The 24,625-nt window shown below is 39.2% G+C and overlaps 2 protein-coding genes across 2 annotated transcripts in view; both read left to right on the top strand.

The window, feature by feature from the left end:
- Nucleotides 1-24,625, top strand: part of LOC306999735 (uncharacterized protein) — a 501,826-nt gene that overhangs the window by 18,066 nt on the left and 459,135 nt on the right. The gene's annotated exons all lie outside the window — the stretch shown is intronic.
- On the top strand, nucleotides 4,615-22,661 carry LOC306999665 (uncharacterized protein). Its single transcript, XM_079614540.1, has 3 exons — nucleotides 4,615-4,758; nucleotides 5,996-6,250; nucleotides 20,976-22,661. The coding sequence occupies exons 2-3, from the start codon at nucleotides 6,217-6,219 to the stop codon at nucleotides 22,382-22,384; spliced, it is 1,443 nt and encodes a 480-aa protein (XP_079470666.1). The 5' UTR covers nucleotides 4,615-4,758; nucleotides 5,996-6,216; the 3' UTR covers nucleotides 22,385-22,661.

The following is a 24,625-nucleotide window of genomic DNA, read 5'->3' on the forward strand; positions in this document are numbered from 1 at the left end:
ACTGACTTAAAAACAAAACTAAGAAAAAGTGGTCAGAGCAGTCGTGACGGCAGCCGACCTCACCGGCGCCATCTTCCATCGTCCAAGTTCAAGTCCAAGTCTCTGAGCTAGAGTCCAAGTCAAGTCTCAAGTCTCTGAGCTAGAGTCCAAGTCAAGTTCAAGTCTTTGACCTTGAGTCCAAGTCAAGTCTCAAGTCTCTGAGCTCGAGTCCAAGTCAAGTCTCAAGTCTCTGAGCTAGAGTCCAAGTCAAGTCTCAAGTCTCTGAGCTTGAGTCCAAGTCAAGTCTCAAGTCTCTGAACTAGAGTCCAAGTCAAGTCTCAAGTCTCTGAGCTAGAGTCCAAGTCAAGTCTCAAGTCTCTGAGCTAGAGTCCAAGTCAAGTCTCAAGTCTCTGAGCTAGAGTCCAAGTCAAGTTCAAGTCCAAGTCTCTGAGCTAGAGTCCAAGTCAAGTCTCAAGTCTCTGAGCTCGAGTTCAAGTCAAGTCTCAAGTCTCTGAGCTCGAGTCCAAGTCAAGTCTCAAGTCTCTGAGCTCGAGTCCAAGTCAAGTCTCAAGTCTCTGAGCTAGAGTCCAAGTCAAGTCTCAAGTCTCTGAGCTAGAGTCCAAGTCAAGTCTCTGAGCTAGAGTCCAAGTCAAGTTCAAGTCCAAGTCTCTGAGCTAGAGTCCAAGTCAAGTCTCAAGTCTCTGAGCTCGAGTCCAAGTCAAGTTCAAGTCCAAGTCTCTGAGCTAGAGTCCAAGTCAAGTCTCAAGTCTCTGAGCTCGAGTCCAAGTCAAGTCTCAAGTCTCTGAGCTAGAGTCCAAGTCAAGTTCAAGTCTTTGACCTTGAGTCCAAGTCAAGTCTCAAGTCTCTGAGCTCGAGTCCAAGTCAAGTCTCAAGTCTCTGAGCTAGAGTCCAAGTCAAGTCTCAAGTCTCTGAGCTCGAGTCCAAGTCAAGTCTCAAGTCTCTGAGCTAGAGTCCAAGTCAAGTCTCAAGTCTCTGAGCTAGAGTCCAAGTCAAGTCTCAAGTCTCTGAGCTAAAGTCCAAGTCAAGTCTCAAGTCTCTGAGCTAGAGTCCAAGTCAAGTCCAAGTGTCTGAGCTGGAGTCCAAGTCAAGTCTCAAGTCTCTGAGCTAGAGTCCAAGTCAAGTTCAAGTCCAAGTCTCTGAGCTAGAGTCCAAGTCAAGTTCAAGTCTCTGAGCTAGAGTCCAAGTCAAGTTCAAGTCCAAGTCTCTGAGCTAGAGTCCAAGTCAAGTCTCAAGTCTCAAGTCTCTGAGCTAGAGTCCAAGTCAAGTTCAAGTCTCAAGTCTCTGAGCTAGAGTCCAAGTCAAGTTCAAGTCTCTGAGCTAGAGTCCAAGTCAAGTCTCAAGTCTCTGAGCTTGAGTCCAAGTCAAGTCTCAAGTCTCTTTATTTTAATAAGTCTCTGGTTATAATAAGTGTTGCATCACGTACAGCGGCCCATCCAGGCTGCTTAGAACACTGCATAGCTATATATAGGAATTCAAAGCATGTACTACATTATTATGACTCCTTTATCTATTAGCATACAGTATCAGCTTTGATTTTGGTATATAATGAAACAAAACTCACTTTTGCACTCACTCTCACACACACACACACACACACACACACACACACACACACGTGGTTTACTGGCTGTGCCGCCGCTCCCACACGCTGTGCATAAACCCTCATTTACACTGCATACGTGTGCGGCGCATCATGGCTCCGACATGGTTTTATTCCGTCCTCTTTTTTCCGAGTTGTTGGTGTGACAACTCACACCAGGAGAATTTCAGAGAATTTCATTTTTGGGTTTCTACCAAGGATATATTGGTATGTAATACAATTGGGAGTCTGCAAAGGGTGTTTATTTTGAAATTGACAGGGTTTTCTTACTTTTATTTAACGAGTTTGTTTGCCCATAAAATCTTTAAGATATTAGGTTAAACTTATTTGGCTTGCTGTCCACTGGAGAGGGGCTCGATGAAGCAGCTTCAACTCGAGCTCTGATATACCCCCCCAGTGGCTAAAATGTAGGATATGCTAATTAAGGGGCAAGGTACCTAAGATGAAGGTGGAGTTTGGGGAGGTGGAGGGATACTGGAACAGCTGATGCTATGGGGAGAGGTAAGCGGCTGCTTATATACTGTACTCGGCTGATGATTGAAAGATTAGATTGGCTCACTCCTCCCTAACTTACGTTTAGGAACTTCATTTTGTATTTCCGGTGCGACTTGGACGCGCGTCCGTCAAAAATAGACTAGGCGCCTACATTTAGCGATGTGGCGCGGAGAGCCGCTTCTGGGAAGCTTCTGAAGCGCGCCGCGTCGCGGCCGGTGTAAACACAAGCATTGACTAGAATGATTATCATTGAGTATTATGTTTAGTATCATTTGAAATTTCTCAGAGTGAGTTCATAGGTTTAGTTACCTATGATCACGCGCGTGAACTCGACAATCGACTACTGTGGACTTCGACCGAAAACAGGATGTAAAATACAGGTATGTGCGCTGGCTGAAATAACATCATTTTTATTCATATCTTTCAAATCTACTGCAGTCAGATTCACTCGTGTTCACTCTGAAGGAATCACTCAACATGGCTGGGCACTTGTAATGACACATCAAGGATGATAAGAGAAATAAAAGCAGGTTTAAAATTTGCCCCATTCAAGTCAATAGGGTGCAAATTTTAAAAATAGGATAATAGGATTTTTGTCGTTGTTCTCTGTATTGACAGCACTCCAAATTTACTAAAAATGGAGCTCAATGTTAAAATTAAGGCTGATGCCGGGCTAATAGCCTCGGGCCAGTAGCACCGGGCCTGCGTTTCCACTGTCGGGCCAGAAGCTCCACAGCGCTTCACTAAAACACGCCCGTAACACGCCTCTCTGGGACAACGGCACACTAACCCATCATTTCACCAACAAATGCAAGTTTTATCAGAAAACTAATCAGAAAGAAATCACTGGAAACCGCGTGCATCGCAAAACAAACATGATAAAAGCGTTTTTGTTGTTTACTTGAAAATTTAAAACCCAAGCATGTTTTACCACAAGTTTACAATAAAAAGAGCTTTTGCACATTAGTCACACAGAAATAAATTACCGTTTGGTCTATTTCACAAAAGAAAGAGGACACACTTAGCTACTTCTTCAGTCGCGTCTGTTTCTGTTTATTTGGTAGTTACAGTCACATTTAGAAAGAATGATAATTTCTACAAATATATGCCACCAAAAATACGAGCTGAGGAGCTTTAGCACTCTCTCCCAGTAGGATACAGATATCTCCAGTCAGAGAAACAGAGGAAGCTCCCAAAAAAAAATGTTGCTTTATTTTATGATTTTATTTTATTTTATTTTATTTTATGATAGTCCGGCATAACGAGATGAGTAGGCTACTGACAGATACAATAAAAACATGATTGTGATGGCCTTCATGATTGGTCTGATTTCAAGCGTTCACTGTTTTTTTACTATGCGTATATTCAAGCGTTTACTATGGTAATGGTTAGCGCGCATAGTCTTTTGCATCGCGTATTTATACTATATTAAATATTTCTACCTTATACAGAATTCACATCGGATCACAAACAGAAGGCATTCAAACATGAAAGTGAGTTAAATTATTTGAAAAGTCTTTAATGCTGACAGAATTATCAGGCGCTCCCGTCTCCCGACTCAGGGAAGCCCCGCCTCTGCTTGTAGCCACTCCTCTAGCCCGAGCTGGGCCGCTTTGGACCAAGGTATTCGACGGGCCGCTGGCCTCGAGTAAGCCCGATCAAGCCCCGGAAGTGGCAGTGGAAACGCAACTGGCCCTGGCACGCACTAGCACGGCCCGGCCCGACAGTGGAAACACGGCTATTGATGCTTTTCTATCTTAAATAACGTGGCGTTTCCATAACACATTGTTTCCCATAACAGAGAAGTAAAGCGCTGTTGCTCTGGCTTTTTCCCAGGCTCATTAAAATTGTGGCTTGACTTGATACACAGTCTAATGGTCTAATTCTAAAATAATCAAAATTTTAAAAATTGCTGTAGCAATTGTATGGGCCTTATGCGTATTCCTATTTGAGCCAATGCAGATGGATGAGGAATGAGCAAAGTTATTTCAGAGCAAGATCACCCCGAGTGTAAAGCCAAATGTGATTGGTTGTAGCGAGAACGTGCTGCGATTGGCCAGCTCAATGTGGCTGTTATCTGATTGGCTTGAGTACGCGGTGGGTGGAGTCCACTTATTTGTGGATTTCTCTGCACGTGGACGCTAGAAGTGTTTCAAAATCCACAAATGCGTGCAGCTTTTTACAAATGCACAGGTTCACAAATAAATGCCAGGCAGAGTTGTGTTTGTAAAATAATAAAACATTAATCAATATTTTTTATCTGCAAATCTCATTTAATTTATTTGTGAATTTCATAATTTTTTGTGAAACTCTTTACATTTATTTGTGGATCTTAATCTATTTATTTGTGAATTAGATTTTTGTGTGTGTGTGTGTGAGAAACTCTTTACATTCATTTGAAGGTCTTAATCTATGTATTTGTGAATTTGATAAATTTTTGACTTTTTTAAAATTTAAAAAAGTTCCTTTCACCTTTAGTAACTGGAGTCACTTCAGTTCTAAAATAATAATAATGGAAGGCTACTAGTAAAGCTGAATCTGCGTGGCCCTGATTGGCTGCAGGGGTGTCCCGTGCGCGCATGCGTTGGAGGCCGATGACGTCACCGCTCGCTCACGCCGACTCTTCAGCGTCGAGACTTCTGAGGCGAGGAGAGCAGTTCACGGTATTTCTCATCTTTACACACCCATCAAACACACTTTATACAGTTTGTTTAAGCGACAGACTCATTTCTGTATTGTTTTCATCGATCACAGCGATACTTGAGCGTCTTTTCTGGCGTCTTCTCACTGAAATAAACATGTAGTGCAGCAGCAGCGAGCATGAGGAGAACATGTTGAGTTCATTCAGACCTGAGAGATTTTGTGTTCGTTTGTGTGATTGTCTCGATGTTTGGAGTGAAAACTGTTCCTGAATGTCGTAAAGTTTGAGATCTGTGAGGGGAATTGATGTGAAACGATCTCAAGTGTTACTGATATAAGTTATTTACATTGATTGAGCCAACGTGAGACATTTAAATCAACTCTTAAATGTTAATAAATGAATAGCGTTTTACTCTTGGAACAATATTGCTTTGTGATGCTATTTATTTTTAAACGTTTTATGATCGTTATCAGTTTCAGCGCCTATAAAATGTAATATTTTAATGATTTAAGTACTTCGTGATTGTCATAAAATCTAACTATATTTAGATTCAAATGTAGCCTACATAATGCTGCTGTGATTATTTATCTGTAGTGGTTTATGAAGATAAATATCATATTAGTGATTGATGTTTTATCAATGTCATATTTTTTCTTTCAGTAGAGCAGTTTTACAGGCTTTTGTCATGTATCCTGACTCAAATAATGTGTTTCTAACAGCAAACACTCAGAATAAAGTGAGATGATCTGCTGATGATCCTGAATGGCTTGTTGAATGAGTGTTGATAGTCTGAGGCTCATCAATATTAACAGATCTGCTGAAAACACTCTTTATTTCATGACAATAGTTCCTGTTTTCACCTCATTTATTATGCTGATGTCTCCAGATCTCCTGTAAATTGTCACTTAAAGCTCATTTCATTGGTGTCAGCAGACTGAGGGGATTTGTTGGCTACTATATACGTTTATTTCTGTGTGTTTTCTTACTACTACTGAGTGTTGGCTACTATGTACGTTTATGTTTTTAACTGTTTTTCTTACCATTATTTATATTTGGAAGAATTTAAATTATTTATTATTTTCTATATTTCTAGACACCTGTATTTTAATGAAGAAGCAGAATAAAGTTAGGATTAGCAATAAAAATAATGAATTAATTGGCATCACTGTGTACGATGAATAGATAGACAGAGATAAATGCTTAGAAGTGTAATTTATTATAAAAACAAACTCAGTGATTTATATTTTGGATTTTGGCAGATCAGCTCCTCCCACACTGGAATTCATCATCAGTGAAGCTCCTCCCACAGTAATTCATCATCAGTGAAGCTCCTCCCACAGTAATTCAGCAATAAATGCTGTAAATCCCCGTCAGCTACAAGTGAGGACGAGCATGAAAGCATCAGGAAGAGCTGAAATCTGCAGAGACTGAGTTTATTAAAGAGGACAGTGAGAACACGAGTGATCCAGAACCCTGCAGAATGAAACACACTGAAGATCCTGAAAAACAAAGAGGTTGGTGTTTATTCTTCATTCATTCATGATGCTGGAGAACATTCATGTTAGAAACATTCAAGCACTTCATCACATTTAGATAAACAGTTCAACTAATGGTACAGAATGTTCTGGGTTTTCTTTAACAAATGGTCCGTAAAAGGGAGATTTGAGACATTTTTATATTGATTGTTAACATCAGATCAAACTAAATACTATTTTACATTTATTTTATATCTGGTTTCCAATTTGCAACAGCATTACCAGAATTTTAGTCATTTTCAACATAATTTTTTATTTTTTTTAGGAACAATCAGTAAACACCAAGTTACTGATAAAGTTTTATTTGTCAAATATCATACAAGTTATTCATAGTTATAGAGATTCTTCTTACAGTAACTTTGGTAACAGGGTCGATGCATGTAGTCAATGCTACATGTAACCCGCAGCTACCCGTTTTATGGCGTAATAACTTGGGTACATGTGATCTATTTGTGTCTCGGACCAGATTACAGAAGGTAGGTTCGACTCACTGGAGTATAGGAAATTTATAACAGAAACTAAAGAAAGAAAGCAACTCAGACTCGAATGTAAATGTTAATTACTAAGAAATTAAATATATTGTTATTACGGAAAAAAATGAATTGAATCTTTTGACAAATAAAATGATATAAATAAACAAATAAACAGCAATAATAAACAGTAGTTCAGTTCACAATTGACACCTCAGTTCAATTTGGACATTTAGATTTCAAAAATCAAGATTTAAAACCAGATTTCACAATTCAAAAAACTGTGTCCAGATTAACAAAAGAAAAACAACTTCGGGAATCAGATTCAATGTTCAGCTGTCACTGAATATTTTTAGTTCAGTTCCGGTTCAATAGGACAAATCCAACGATTGATCCAGGGAAAATCCAGAAGAGCAAAAAAAAACAATACAGCACAGTTCAGGGTGAGTATATTTTGTAGGGGTGGCTCTATACCACTTTTTCATGTCCGATACCGATACCACACACTTGAGTATCTGTCGATACCGATCTATACCGATACAATACCATATATTCCACACAGCTGACATGATAACTTAATAATTAAGTCCCTCCAGAAAAATGCTGAGTTTTTTTGTGATTGTTGCGGGCAAAAATCCTTGATTATGCGGCATGTTTTCTTGAAAAAATTGTGATGGAATATGCGGGATATTTATGCAATTTTATGCGATGAAATTGCGGGAACTTGCAAAAATTGCGGTTTGATGAAAAAGAGAAAAAAAATGTTCCCCCAACACCCTATTCACTAGGCTACTACTTTAATGTAAAGAATAATTTCTTATTACATCCTATGATAAGCAAGCATACTACCTCACATAAAGTGCTGGGAATATTTCAGTTCTCATCTTGTTTTATTTCAGACCTTAATAAACACATGGCTCAAACTTACAAAACATTGATGAGTCGAACAAGTTCTGTAGCTTTACAAAATGAATATGCTACAACTTCTGTAAAAATGACAAAGTGGCAAAGTGGTTGTCCAGCGTCGACTTCCGCCTGTGGTCCAACACGCAGTTGCACGGGGTACAAAATAATTTGCCCCCACTGTCATGTGACACACTGGGAAACTGCTTTGCGCGGTCTTATGCGTTTATGTTTGTTGGCAAATGAGAATGATTTGCGGGCTTCATCATGGTTTCATCAGCATTACGGGGTTTGCAGCTTTTCAATGATGTCGCGCAATTACATCACTTCATAACGTTCCCATGGCAACAAGGCAATGACTGCGCTTGTGTGAAGTAAACGCAACATTTTTCAACTTTCTGCTAAGATATGTGACTTTTTGCAACGAAAATGCTGGGATTATGAAATCATGCAAGCCCGCATATTTTGCGCGCGGAAATCTGCAATTTATGCGGCGAAAGTGCGGCGTATTTTAAAAAATGCACCCCCCGCATAAATATGCGGACTTTAACTGATTTTGCATTGAATCATGCGATCGCATAATCGCGTTTTTCCGGAGGGACAATTGCTGAGAGGGCTCGCTTACCTCACTCACCTCTAGCTACCGTTCACGTGATGCCAGTGTTGCCAAGTCTGCGGTCTCTCCCACCCCGAAACGCGATTAGCTATTTTTAAGAAGCAATTGGGCGGGATTTGTATGTGAAAATCTGGCAACTTTTGGCCAGTATCGGACAGTTCAGCAAAACAATAGATGTTTTAATTTTCCAGGTACGCTCAAGTAGATGGTTGGCTCGCCATGTCCAAACCAAAGACAGAACATCCACGGCAGGGACAGATCAGGACTCAATAGGCAACGATCTCGATGAATTCAGAAACAGAAGAAAAACGAGAGAAAACAAAAAAACCTGGCCTTGCAGAAAAAAAGCCAAAAATAATCATTATTCAGCTGTTCAATAAACTTTAGATTAAATAAATTGTCTGGTTTATCACTCAATTTCCTATGCACTTAACATACATGCTAATCAACCACATGTTCACTTTTAGTACATTGAAACCTATGTACACAGCTAGCAAAGCTAGCGTCCCATGTAACATGTCTTCATAAATAACATAACTACTTAAACAAATATACATAATAATATGAACCGTTAAACATTATTTACACAGTTATCATGAAACCGTCTTTAGATGCATGTCTGTCACATTACATTTCAAATGATAACTTTCCATATTTCAAAACCACTTGATATATTTATATATATATAGCCTACAATAGCAAAAATGGTACTCACCAAGGAAAAAGTGAAAGAGAAAAATAAAATAGTTTTCTTTTGGTTTGGCCTTAATCTAGATGGTTTCAGTCTTCTTTTAATGTGCGTTTCTAACTTTTCCCATTCGTCTCGATCTCCTCTTCTGTCGGCTTCCACTACATTTAAAGTGTGACTTGTAAGGATATTTTTCACTAAGGGACTGTTCGTTATTTATTTAAGGGGCCACCGGAGGAGTTTTGAGCTCTATAGGCAAAATAGACTTGACCCTCCCTTCGCCAGCGATACATTTTTCTATGACCCTCCAAAATGATTGTGAAAAAAGGCATGACCCTCCCCGATCATTTATTGATTACTTCTGTACTGGTTTGCGCTTGGGAAAGATGTTCAGATGTCTCTATGCCTAGACCTACACCAAACGTTAATTAAAAAGGGTCCTGCACACCCGCCTTTTTCAAACTGGCGCAGCGCTGACTCGCGATAGGTAGAAAATGCATGATTTGATTTGTTAAACATGAAGATTATCCGTCTGCCATGGCCGCTCACTCTAACGTTAACCTAGATAAATGTTCGCTATTATTAGGCACATAGGCTAACCAAGTGGTTGTGCGGAGTGAGGAGCGCGCACTGCATGACATGGAAGCGCCGACGCGATTACTTGCACTTTCCAATCAACCATGGAAACAACTTAAAATACTCAATTTCTGGCCAGAAAATAATAATCCATTAGTCGCAATACTTTTATTTGTGTAAAATCACAATAACAAGAAAACGTTTTGCTTTCGTAAAATAAAATAAAACAATCGGGGCACGCTTTCATGGTCTCCGTGAAGTGGAGCGCGTCAAAAAATAAGCAGAAACATATCGTGGGAGATAGCCTACTAGCCTCACATATATGAGACAAATATCTAAGCTATATAAAGCTTGATATGTCCACTATTAAACGGAAAAAAAATCGAATCGAAATCAAATATCATCTGATTAATCCGTATGAAAGATGCATTTCTCTCTATTAGCGGAGATGGAGACATGTTTGCAGTCGACACTGATTTAGAAAACATTAGTTTATTAATAAACAATTAAAATGCATCGTTATTTTTTAAGACATATTTATTATAATTAGCCTGCTTTTGCGGCAAGATTTATGGATGCGCTTGAGCGCAGAATGGGCTATATCCCTCCATGCACCCAGTATTTAAGCAGAAATTAATAAACGTCGACTAGTAAAATCTTAAGTATGGCAACTCTAATCAATACATTTACTATAGTTGACATTATTTAATTAGTAATAAGTATCCAGCTCTTTAAATTCAATTTGTGTTAACAATTAGTTAATTAACTAATAAAATAATAAAACATTTACTGTAGCCTATCTTGAAGATTGTTGCATTGTGTTGTATCTTCTGTTATAAAGATGAAGAATGACATTTCGTTAATAATAATAAAAAAGCACAATGTTGTAAAAATGTTCTGTTCAGATGTTCTGTTTACTACTTTTTGAATTTTGTATAATAATATAGGCTATCAATGAAGATATATTAACAAAAACATCGTATATATTAGCTATATATAAAACATTGCATATATAAAATTAAAAAAGTTCCTCATCGATCAATTTTGCCTGCATGGGGCCCCCACTCAGTGTTGGTTCGCCTCTGTCTTGATGAATAAGGGTCTGTTTACACCTGGCCAGTCGTGTTCTCTGATCGGATAGCTATCTGACCGTGAAAAGACTGCCCTCCGAAACGCATTCGAGACAAATTTAAATCCGATCACTCAGAACACTTCAGGAGGACTCTGGGCCACATTCCAGACAAAACTGAACAAGTGTAAATCCATCTTGTTGAAACCACATATGTCAATTTTACTCCTCCCAAAAAATAAAAAAAATAAAAATAGACGTGTGAGAGCGTGTTATAGGCTATATGTCAGAAATCTGCTTTAGAAGAAATATGGCCATATCATGTTACAGCGCACAGTATATCAGCTGCAGTTCTGGCGCCTCAGTCTCAATACTATCTCGACGTACATTCACATCACATGTTAATGCAGCGTTACACTCACAGGACACTTCACTTATTCGCAATCACAAAAGTTCATTATTTGCTCGTGCTTTAAAGCTTTGCCGGGTAAACTTTTCACTGGCGTGACTTGATGCACTTTTTCTGAGCGCACGCACACTGACAAACAGCGCCAAACTGGACTTGATCTATCGCGTCTGATTTTTGTTGGGTCAGAGTGACCCATCTGCTAGTGATGGGGGGGCCGAGACTGAGAGAGCTACATGGAAAAATATGCACCAATAAGCCACTTTGAATTTTAGCTGTGTTGTGGCAAATTCTTTCAAACAAACATCATCACTGAGTAAGAGACACTCTGAGTCCAAATTAAAGTTTATAAAGTATTTATTCTCTTGCAAGAGAGATCTTCGTCACCAATACACATGAGTGAGTCAGTGAGGAACGATAAGGAAGAGCAGTGCCAGTCTGTTTTATATCTTATTCCCCCTCAAGGCCCTTTCTTCCCTCCTATAAGGGAGGGATACCAGTTTGTCATTACGCTGGCCCCGAGAGGTAAATGCCCTCTTAACCTCTTAGGCTATAAAGTACAAATGCACTCAAGATGACCCCTTGACCACCTGCTTTCCCCTACCTCCACTGACTCCCAACCATAGTAAATTATCACAAAGGCCCCTTCTCACTGCAAGTGAGAAAAACATCTGAGGCCTACATCAGAAATCACTGAAAATCAGAGTAATACTGAAAAATTCCATAACAGCTGTTTTCATGAATACAAAAGTTGGGTGACCCTCCCCCTAGACTACAAAAAAGGTGGATGACCCTCCCCTCAACAAAGAATAAAAAGAGATAACCCTCCCCTTAGGGGTGTGCGATATTACGATTTTTGATCGTGGACGATTAAAATGTCTCCACGATCTGCTTTTGAAGAAATATCGTAGGATCGTGCATTTTATCAGTTTGCATTTCTGGCGCCTCCGTCTCAACATACTGTAGCCTACAGCGCGACATATATCCACATGAAATGCAGAGGAACGGGACACTGTAGTTCATAAAAATAAATTATTTGCATGTGCTTTAAAGCCTTGCCGGTTAAACATGTCATTCGCTGCTGATGTGCTGTTCTAACGAGCGCTTTTCTGAGCGCAATGCACCCGACGCGCACATGAGCCTGTCTAACAGCGTCTGTTACTGGACTAAGTTATCTTTCGAGTCTTATTGCGCTAATACTGTCAAATACACACAAGGTTTACATAAACAAAGTTGGTTATGTCTAAAGTGAAAGAACAATAGAAAAAATTAAGAAAAAAATCTGCTTGTCAAATGCGTGTAGACTCGTCGCGGGCAGATCTTAAAGTGACAGTAGCCCTAATAGTAAACATGCTGCCGCTTGTCCTTAAAGGGACAGTTACCCAAAAATTCTGTCATTATTAACGCACTCTCTAATGTTGTTCCAAACCTGTATTAATTTCTTTCTTGTGCTGAACACAAAAGAAGATATTTGGAGGAGTGTGGCTAACCGGGCGGTTGCTGGTCCCCATTGATTACCATAGTAGGAAAAAACTATTATGGAAGTCACTGGGGTACATCAACTGTTTGTTTACCCACATTCCTCCAAATAACTTATTTTCAAAAGAAGAGGGAGACTTATTCGGGTTTAAAACGGCTTGAGAGAATTTAAATTTTTGGGAGAACTATCCCTGTTAATAAAACAACTAAATAGAAAGAGCATCTCACTCACTCTTGACTGAGAACTTTAATAGTAGCTTTAATAAGAATCAATGCAAAATTTATACAGTGAAGTCGATGTTGTGTTTTATTTTCATATTTGTTCATTTAATTACTTTCTTCAATGCTGTTAAATACACCTGTAGCTGAAAAAAAAGCAATGTTTATTTAATTTGTATATTAAGTTGTGTATGTGTATCTTTGTTCTTAATTTTTAATAACAAAGAAAATGACAAAGATTTTTTTATCTTCGCCACTTTGGCCTAAATGTCTGCCATTCTTTTTTATTTTATATTTTGTTACCTCAGGCTTTGTTTTTAAATAGGGACATTAGTTTGGCTGTGATGCTCAGTCACTTGCAAAATAGTAAAACCAACATGAAAAGGAATCGTGATAAAATCGTGAATCGTGATTTTCCTGAAAAAAATCGTGATATGATATTTTTGCCATATCGCCCACCCCTACCTCCCCTATTTTCCTCCGGTGGTCCATTCCATAAATACCGAACGGTCCCTAAAATAATCTATTTTGAGATTATTTCGATTGTCTTTCAGGAGTTATGAACACGTGAAAAAAGACGTGAGACGCGCACTCCAGCTGCACCTCAGCGCCAGCGCAAATCAAACGAGTGCGGAAATGTGCAGGTGCCGAACGAGCAGAACAACAGACAGTGATATACGCATAGTAAATATAGTCAGAGTCAATGTTTCTCAACTGGTGGGTTGCAAGACCGTCGCTAGTGTGCAGTCAAAGAAACAACAAGCATAAATCTTTGTTTTTCTGATGCCACTTTTATTTTGAAAGATGTGTGTGAAAGCTGGTGACACTTCTGTCAGATGCTGAGAAAAGCGGCGCGCGTTGTCCTACATCAGTTGGCTATCTTCGGTAAGATGAGATGTTGTCAGGCCAAATGTCAGTAAAACTAACTTTCCTGTCCTGTCAGCCGTTGTGCTGTGCTCGCGGTGCGCAAACGCAGCGTGTTTTGACGTCAATTGACTCGTGAAATAATCAAAAAGGCGATTAAAGCTGTGTCAAAACTGCATGCATGCATCATGTATTTGTCATGTGTCACATCTGTCTGTGACTAAAATAATCTGCTATGTGAGATCTCAATATAAGGCACAAACTGATGTCATTTTTAAATGTAGCCTACAAATAAATGTGAGCACTGTGCATTTGTACTAGCTGGCGATAATTTGTAAAGAGGACAAAAATGGATAATTTTTAAACCCATAAAATAGCTAATTATACATCCTGGCATTTATGTGCTGTTGACTTCCGCCTTGTTCACATTCTTGCACATGGGGATTCAAAAAATATATATTTTTTCCTTTTTAATTTAGGTAGCCAATGATAGAACTTTTGCAATTATTTATTTTGATAACTAATATAGAAAAGTTAATTATCCAGTGTTGCGGCGATCTGCTGGGAGGTGTGTCTGCGTGCGGGTGCATGTGACAGCAGCCTTGCTTCTACATGCGCGTAACTGCGAGCGCCTCAGCAGGTGAGCGGAATTAGGTTAATTAGCAGCACGCGTCAGAAACCTTCAGACAATATAAGCAGCGCGAGTTTGTTTTAGGTGGCAACGCAGCTAAGAACAGCAGAAGGAACAAATCGCTAAAGAATCACAGAATTAAAACTCATGGGAAAAGGAAAAGATCAAAGGGGCTACCGGTTTTTCACCTTCCTTGTTACTGGTCAAATAAATTGAAGAATGAGTGAAATCCTGAGTCTGATCAAGTCCTTCCGTTTTCAAGTGTGGGAAGCCATGATGTGTTAAAATACACTTGACAGTGATGGGGGCTCGTCCGGGATTTTTCAGTTGCAACTTTTTTTTTTGTGACAAACTCAGAATTGGTTGAAGAATTTAATGATTATATAAAATTCACTGAAGGTTGATTAATCTTTGAGCTACAGTAGTTATCTGCATGTCTCATTCATGAAGGTGCAACAAGAACAAGCTATTGGGGGTTTTGAGAACCAGAAGCAAGCTAACTGAGCAAGTTGCCCCTTTATTAATATGCCTGGAGGTGGTGAATAATAATAATAAAAAAGATAAAAATTCACTCAGGATTCCTAATTCACTACTATCTCAATTACAATTAAGTATAAATTAACTGTATTCCGTTGTGTAGGCAAAACAGTCCAATACTTGTCCAATACAACTCATTTTTAAATTAAAATAATACAAATGTCTGTGCCCCCCCCCAGACTGGTTGCTGGCCCTTGCCTGGCCACCCCCATGAACAAATCCTGGCTCCGCCACTGGATGCACTGTCTAGCGTCAATCTGCGTCTTTTTCTCATTAGTCACACTCTCTGCTGCTCTCGTTTTGGTTTCTTTGCGCTGTAAAAACGAACTCACTTCCCGGAGGCGGGACTAACCTCCGACCTCATCCAATCAAATCTTTCTTTGGCCAATTTCTTTTTCTAGATTTACTTTTTGTAATATAATATAAAACTTAAATTACTTTTCTGTGTTCTTTTGTCATTAATGCTAAACAGATATGAATTGTCAAGTCAAGAATATTTGTATAGCGCTTTTCACAATACAGATTGTATCAAAGCAGCTTCACAGTATTAATTAAAATAATAATAAAACATCCATGTTTGTTAATGCTAATCAATAGTATTATTCATTGATTAATTAAATTGAAAATCCCCAATAATAAAAATAAAATACTTATAATTACTTTTAATTTAGTCAGTGACCTGGGTTACACACAGTTTGTGTAAAATGGACTGAGATTATTTTCTTGTCTTCCCATCATGCATCAGAAAGAGCCCAGATGATGTCACTTCCTGAGTGTCACAGTTTTAAGAAATGCTCTGTTTTTGAAAAGATTAAAGGGCATATTGCAGGTTTTTTTTTTTTTTCAGAATTAATATATAACCTTGTGTGAAAATACCATATGAAGAGTAAATGCATGATTAAAAATTGTTTTGCCAGACATAAGGGCACAAATTTAGTAGAAAACGTGACAGTTTCCTCGACCGTGTTGAAAAAGCGCTTTTTTTTCACCATCGCGTCATATTACGTCACAATGGGGAGTCGTTTGCCGGGCTCTGCGTTCGCTCAGTGCAGAATAGGCTGGTATTATGTTGAAGCGGTCGTGATTCAGTGTGTTTTCGGTGGTTATTGTATTTCAATTAATAATTATCGTGATAAATGACTGTGAATTATGGCCTGTCAGGACATCGAGTCCACAGGTTTCCGAACAAGAAAAAGGACGGTGCTATCTTCCGTGTTTGTGTGCGTTTTGTGCAGGGTAAGAGACGGCCTTCGCTTCTGCGTCTGCTTTTAGCGTTCACTATAGACTGCATGATTATAATCCCGGCGATATGATGAGTTAACGTTACGGCCAGAGGTGTAGTGGTAAAAAAAGAGGTGGGTAAACTATAAATTCTGGTGAACCACGACGTGGTCACCCGGTAAGGTGAATGAGAAGAGCCATAGCCTATGTCTCTGGAACCACAGCCTACAGAAAGGTGATTTATAGGCTAGCCTAATGATAATAAATGTGTCTGAAAAAATAACGAGGCATTTTAATTGTTTATTAATAAACTATTGTTTTCTAAATCAGTGTCGGTTAAAAACATCTCCATCTCCGCTGTTAAGCGGGTGCGCTTTTAGAGAGAAATGCACCTTTCATACGGATTACATAATCAGAAGGTATTAGCTTTCGATTCGAATTTGTTCGTTTTGAAGTGGACATTTCAAGCTTTAGCCTACATATAGGCTATATTTAGTTTCAGTTCTCGCGCTCCAGTTCACGGAGATCATGAAAGCGCGCCTGATTGTTTTATTTTATTTGACAAAAGCACAACGTTTCTTGTTATTGCGAGTTTACACAAATAAAAGTAGTTGCGAATAATGTATTATTATTTTCTGTATGACCAGAAATGATAGAGTATTTTAAATTGTTTCACTGTTGATAAGTGTTCGCTCCCGCGCGTCCGTGCCATGCAGTGCGCGCTCACACTCCACTCCACAAACGCTTGGATATGCGTCAAAATCTTGTGTTTATTTGTGATAATCTTAGGCTAGTCCTGTATTATTATGGTTTAACCCGCGCGGCTACTGACAGTAATGCAGCGCAATATGAAAGACTTCGTCTTAGGTTTAACAAATGAAACTAATAATGAACAATATGAAACTAAAACGACATAGCCTGCTTAATTTAAAATGGCTTAGGAACTATATGCTATTTAGAGGTGGATAAACGCAGTTTAGAGGTGGATAAACGCAGTTTAGAGGTGGATAAACGCAGTTTAGAGGTGGATAAACGCAGTTTAGAGGTGGATAAACGCACTTTGGAGGTGGATAAACGCTATTTCAGAATTTTTGGAGGTGCCCAAACGGCGTTTACGTGCGTTTAGCCTCCACTACATCCCTGGTTACGGCGATATGTGCACACTGTCCCGGCTCCTTCATCGGGTCGCCCGGTCCGCCGTCAGCATGTGGGTCGGCCACCGGTGGGAAACATGACGCTCACGGATCCGTCAGAGATCACTTATTGTACATTTGTTTTACAAAATGTGCCTTGTCTTAATTTAATTCATTAACGTATCCTCCATAAACTTGTAATGTCTTGCAAGTCTGCAGCCGACACTTATTATTATTATTATTATATAATTATGTTCATTTTCAATCTGTACTCCGAATTTTAATGTTTGTGTTGGCTGTTTCTACATATAAAGTTTTTATACAGTAAGAAAGTTGTGATTGTGATTATTTTTTTATTCATTATCACCAAGTGGGGCCATTCAAAACCTTTATAATGTCCCTCTTTCTCTGGAAACTGTCTCCTAATGGCTGACACACACATGCAGGTAAGGGTCTAAATACTAGCTTTGCTATTGCCTGACAAATAATTACAAAATTGTGATCTGAGCATAGTGTTATACATATCGTCGGCTAACGTGAATACATCTATAAGCTAACACTGTTCTCTCATCGAGACCCGACCCTGTCCTGTTCTCCTCACATCACAGCTCAATGTGTCTCCTCTGACCGTTGTTTTGTCTAATCCTGGCCTGTTTACTCTCTTGGCTTCATATCAGGCACATAATTATATGGCTGAGGTCCGTCATACGAGTAAACATTTAGGCTACAATTTCCACAGCGTCCGATCTGTCATTGCGATCCATTGCTTTCCTATTGTTTACTTTGACCGCTCTCCCCCATGCTACGTCACTTCCGGTTTGGCGGTTTTCAAATGCGGAAGTAAAATTTTCTCACAAAAATGACTCCAGAAGCCTAAATAGCGTTTTATAAGTATATGTTTATATTTAAATCTAGTTCCTACATTATTGTTCTATACATTGGCGCACTGGGTACTCTAACCTGCAATATGCCCTTTAATTAATAATTCGTTACATTTATATAGCGCTTTTTCTGAGACCTCAAAGCACTTTACATAGAAGGGGGAATCTCCTCAACTACCACCAATGTGCAGCATCCACTTGGATGATGTGACGGCAGCCATGTTGCCCCAGAACGCCCACCACACACCAGCTTACTGGTGGAGAGGAGACATTGATGAAGCTAATCAGTGTATGGGGATGATTAGGAGGCCATGATGGACAGAGGCCAAGGGGCAAATTTGGCCAGGATGCCGGGGTTACACCCCTACTCTTTCGAAAGACATCCTGGGATTTTTAATGACCACAGAGAGTCAGGACCTCGATTTAACGTCTCATCCGAAGGACGGTGCTCTTTTGACAGTATAGTGTCCCCATCACTACACTGGGGTGTTAGGACCCACACAGACCACAGGGTGAGCACCCCCTGCTGGCCTCACTAACACCTCTACCAGCAGCAACCTGGTTTTCTCAGGAGGTCTCCCATCCAAGTACTAACCAGGCTCAGCCCTGCTTAGCTTCAGTGGGCAACCAGTCTTGGGCTACAGGGTGATTTTGGCTGCTGGTTAAAAGAGGAAAATCATGTCAGGAGTAACAGTGTTGAGTGAAACATGTAGGACTAACATGTTCATTTAAAACTAGTTAAAGGGCACCTATTATGACATTTAAAATGTTCCTAATGTTGTTTTGGGAGTCCCCAACAACAGTTTTCCATGCATGCAATGACAAAAAACACTTTTGTTGTCGTATAATATGCATTTATTTTTACCTGATTTGCTCACCGACTCCCAAATGATTCGTTCAACGACTCATTTTTCCAAACCCCTCCTTTGCGCGACGCTAATCTGTGTTGATTGGTCAGATGACCCAGCAGTGTTTACAGAGATAATACTTATGGTTTAACACGGAGTACAATGATGCTTTTATCAATTAAATTGTGTTATTATAATGATTATTGTCCACTGCTTAGTTTGTAGTAAAAAACTAAAAATAAGATGAAGAATTTAATGTTATGTTAGCGAGCATAGCCCAGAGTTCATATTGTAAAAGCACAATCAGTCTTTGTTTGCATTAGCCCGATGCATAAACATAACGTTAAAAAAAAAAAAAAAGGCAGTTACGTTACTACGAGGTATTACTCTATTCTTTAAGACAACTCCGAAAACAACGACGAACACTTCACATATCTCAATACAATTGTCATTGAAGACCTAGAAGCTAAACGGTGCTTACACAACAAACAAAATAATAATTAAGCATGCTACATATAACATAAAAGCAACAATTATTAATAACACTTACAGGTTGTGATACGGAGGAGGAAGCTGATGCAAATACACTTGGAACTGAACCTTCCTTCAATATCAGCCGGCTCGCGAATCCAAGCTTGATTGCATTTAAGTTGGTAAAGCAATCGTCTTCAAAATGGCGCGAACAAAGCACAAGGCTCGGACTATACTTCTGTGGTATAGTTGTATATATGAATTGTAGCCACTTAGTCTTCAAATGCTCCTCCTTGGGCAGATTAAAAAAGTTGTCTTTTGAGTCGCACTTCAGTCGCCATGATGTTTTCCCTGGCCTTGGAGCGCAATAAGTGGGCGTATCATATTCAAATAACTTGACAAGTTGACGTCATCTAGTCAGAGAAAAAGCTTCGGTCTTCTAACGATTCATAAAAATGACTCAGAGTCGACTCTTACTTTTGAAAGACAATAACTTTATATACGGTGCACTTTCATATTTCAAACTTTGCAGGACGTTTTTGTTCACTTAGGTCTATGTTACACACTACATGAAAGGTAAATTTCAAAATTCCATAATAGGTGCCCTTTAAAGGTTGTGTAGGTAAGAATTGTCTAAATAACTTTTTTTCAAATTGGCTTAAACTGTCTTTATATACCAATACATAATTAAAATGTAAGTACTTTGAAAAAGAGAGTATAAAAATTGAGTGACTATAGTGTATTTAATCTTCAAAAAACACAGCTCATTAATTCCTACCGGGACGAAACAAGTGATTGGCTTGCGCGACTGTCACTCTCCGTCGCCATGACTACCGCCGCTATTACTGGCTCTGCCCACGTGCGCACCCGTTTTTAGGTGGGAGTGAATGGAATTAATGAGCTGTGTTTATTGAAGATTAAATACACTAGAGTCACTCAGTTTTTTATACTCTCTATTTCAGAGTACTTGCATTTTAATTATGTATTGGTATATAAAGACAGTTTAAACAAATTTGAATAAGTTTTTTTTAGACAATTCTGACCTACCCTACCTTTAAAGCCACAGCCGCTCTACACTTTGAGCATGTGAAGTTTTCTACAGACACTGCAATGATCGTGAAATGACAGCTTTTTCACAAACATAAATTGAACGTATAATAAAAATAAACAATGCCACTTGAATGCTAAATGCTTGTTATTTCTCACAGGGTTATTCACTTGAGCTTGTGTTTCTGGTGTCCCACTTTCACATGCACATGAATGGAAGTCTATGAAGGAAAAGTCTAGTGTGAACGGCCATTAATTAAAACGTTTTTAGTAAAATAAATATCAATCTCAAAGTTGCTGTCAAAACATGGCTGTATTGTATATTTTAATGTTAATATGTTAGATAATTGTGTCATTGATCAAATATATTTAATAGTTCTTGCTAAAGAAACATGGGATCTGTGCCTATAATGTCTTAAAAATAATAATTGGAAGATAAATTTCCCTCATTCATGGAAAGTTTCAAGGACATATAATCAATTTATAAAAAGGCATGAAATTATCGTAATTTATTATAGCAGTTGTCTACTTTCTACCATTACATCAGGGCTCACTTTCATGTCCTTTCACTTTATATTTCTCTCTTTAAAGATAATTATTTTGATGTACTAAAAATTAAATGTAAAAAATTTTCTTTGATTTTAGACCTGATGGAAGTGAAGGAGGAGAGTGAAGAACTGAGAGAAGTGAAGGAGGAGAGTGAAGAACTGAGAGAAGTGGAGGAGGAGAGTGAAGAACTGAGAGAAGTGAAGGAGGAAAATGAAGAACTGAGAGAAGTGAAGGAGGAGAGTGAAGAACTGAGAGAAGTGGAGGAGAGTGAAGAACTGAGAGAAGTGGAGGAGGAGAGTGAAGAACTGAGAGAAGTGAAGGAGGAGAGTGAAGAACTGAGAGAAGTGGAGGAGGAGAGTGAAGAACTGAGAGAAGTGAAGGAGGAGAGTGAAGAACTGAGAGAAGTGAAGGAGGAGAGTGAAGAACTGAGAGAAGTGAAGGAGGAACATCATGTCCAACCTGGAGGAAAACCCTTGAGTCGCTCAAAGACTAAACGGACTAAAAATAAATTTCTAAAGAAAAGAAGAGCCAAGAAATCTTTCACCTGCACTCAGTGTGGAAACAGTTTCACAACCAAACAAAATCTTGCACGTCACGTGAGGATCCACACCGGAGAGAAGCCGTTCACATGTGATCAGTGCGGGAAGAGTTTCAGTCAATCATCAAACCTTAATTTTCACGTGAGGATCCACACCGGAGAGAAGCCGTTCACATGTGATCAGTGCGGGAAGAGTTTCAGTCAATCATCATCCTTTAATCTTCACATGAGAGTTCACACCGGAGAGAAGCCGTTCTCATGTGATCAATGCGGCAAAACATTTCTCTGTGCATCAGCCCTGAAGAGACACCTGACAGTTCATACGAAGGAGAAGCTGCATTCATGTTCTGTGTGTGGAAAGAGTTTTTCACGGCTGAACACTTTACGTGCACATGAGAAAACTCACACTGGTGTGAGAGAGTACATGTGCTTTGAGTGTGAGAAGACTTTTACTACCTGGAACTATTTAAAAAAGCACCAGAGAATTCACAATGGAGAAAAACCTTACAAGTGTTCACACTGTGACGAGAGATTCAGTCGGTCAGAATATCTGAAAAGACATGAGAGGATTCACACTGGAGAAAAACCTTACAAGTGTTCACACTGTGACGAGAGATTCAGTCGGTCAGAATATCTGAAAAGACATGAGAGGATTCACACTGGAGAGAAACCTTACAAGTGTTCACACTGTGACAAGAGATTCAGTGTGTCAGCAAATCTGAAAACACATGAGAGGATTCACACTGGAGAGAAACCTTACAAGTGTTCACACTGTGACAAGAGATTCAGTGTGTCATCATCTCTGAAAACACATGAGATGATCCACACTGGAGAGAAGCCGCACACGTGTGATCAGTGTGGAAAGAGTTTCTCTATTAGAAGGAACCTGAAGATACACATGAGGATCCATACAGTGGAGAAACCACATAAGAACTACAACCTGGTCAAGAACTACAGGAAACTATGATCTCTGTAATTGCAAACAAAGGTTTCTGTAACAAATATTAAGTTCTGCTTTTCTGATGTATCAAATACTTGTCATGCAATAAAATGCAAATTAATTATTTAAAAATAATACAATGGGATTTTTGTTTTAGATTCCGTCTCTCACAGTTGAAGAGTACCTATGATAAAAATTACAGACCTCTACATGCTATGTAGGAAAGCCTGCAAAATCCCCACTGTATTTGCTTGAATGTAAACCGGAGATTGTGATCAATAAACCGCAGCTTTTTGTTGTTTTGACTGCATCTCCGTGTGTGCTTTATGGACGTGTATCGGAAGAGACTGCTCCGCTAACCTCAAAGGGCTAAATACATTTTTAAAGAAGATTAGCCTCAACAATTATTGAAGAAAACTCGCACTAGAGATCGATCGACGAGATCGAAAGGACTGTACTATGAATTATCTTCTCAAGAAATCTTGGAAGCTGTTGTTGTAAAGTTTTTCTTGATTGAAGCAGAGACCAGTGAGCCTTTTGGATCACGTTCAAATTAGAAGTTCTTCTTTATTGAAGGCAGCTGCATGTTCCAAAATCAGTCTTTGACTGTCTTCCAAAAAGTCTAACTACTCAAACAGTATACATTGTATTTATACATTCCAAGGTGGAGGAGTCTTCTTATCCAGCAAAAACCGGTATGGCAGGTTCTCTAGATTGCTCTAGAGAAACTGAGCCAATCAGCTATTGTATTGCTAATCCAATCATCCTGACTTGATTGCTCAAACCTTAACATTATCATAGAGACAAAGGCACCGCTGTACCTTGAGCAAATGGCTCTGAAAGTAATTTGCAGAACAAAAGGTTAGAGAATTCAATGATTTGACTCATTTACAAGTCTGGCCGGAATCTACTGCTGGAAACTCAATAATCATCAGTTAAACCTAAAATGAAATAGATTCTTAAAATGTGTTATCCTTCAGTCCCCCGTTTGAGAGTTCTTAAAAACTCTCACAAAATACAAATTTAGACACTTAAAGTTAATTCTTGTAACAGGTGTAAGTTACAGGCACATAGCAAGTTCATTCTTGTAACGCGTGATCGTTACAGGCACAAAGCAAGTTCATTCTTGTAACTTGTGTAAGTTACAGGCACGTAGCTTCGGATCTGTGTAGTTCTTCTGTAATTGCATGCGGACACAGAAGCAAACATGCAATTAGGGTTCGTGAACCTTTCAGTCATCTGGTGGAATTTTGCTGAAAGATCAAGAATGTCTAGTTGGAATTTGTTCAAGTTCTCTGTTGGATCCGTTAAACGTGTGAGACGGGATTAAATCTCCAAAAGTTAGTAGTACGACAATCTTGATCATGTTCGATGGATGACTGAAGGTTCCACTGTTGACATACGGAACGTATGTGAGTCTCTGCGTTGTGTTTTTTTTTTTCTTTTTCTTTGTGATAGTTGGCTCAGCAGTGGGTCGAGTCGTTTTCTGGAAGTTTTGTGGCTTCATACGCAGGTGAGGAGGTCGGTGCATATGGGTCTCAGGACAGCCATGTGGTATCTGCACAGAGTAAGAAAGAGAACAAAAGAGAAAACGGCAACAGAGCAGTATTCGTTGTAAAGACTGGTTGTATCCTCTGTTCAATCTGAGTCTGCTATTTGTTGTTCCTTCTTTCCCTATTACTTAATTCACGAAACACCTAAAGAACCAGTGAGGTAAGGATGGACTAGGGGAGGGGAAGGGCCTATAAGGGAAATGTCTTCACCCTAGGTTGGCCCCTGAATGCCTGTTGCGTTCAGTTCTTCCCAGGGCACCTCACTTGTCCGTGTGTCCTATCCTGTCCCTGTAGAATGGGGAAACAACCACGAGTCCAATGACGAGGAGAGGGGTTGCTTCAAAGTAGCAAACAAATGGAGTAAAAGCTGCATAACATTGTTCATTTGTCTTAAGTTATGCTTGTTTTTACTACATTCTTTTCCAAAATGTCTGTGCTTGCCACAGTAAGAACAACTGGCTTCTCTAGGACTTTTGCGTTTCTTTGGCTTCTCTGAGTTGACCTTAAAAGATGCTGCTGCAACTTGTATTCTTTCCTGGACATCAGAATCTCGTTCCCATGTAGCCAACCTTTCTAAGTTACTTCTGAGATCCAAGTTAGATCTAGGAATGGCAAAGCTCTTCTGTACTCAGCTACAAGGCCATCTGCCCAGATGCGAACTAGGGGTCCTTTATCATCTAGCACACTTTCTGAAGTTTCAGCTGTACCACTGTAA

This window comes from Phoxinus phoxinus, assembly GCF_949152265.1.
Source record: "Phoxinus phoxinus genome assembly, chromosome: 1".
Taxonomy (NCBI): Eukaryota; Metazoa; Chordata; class Actinopteri; order Cypriniformes; family Leuciscidae; genus Phoxinus; species Phoxinus phoxinus.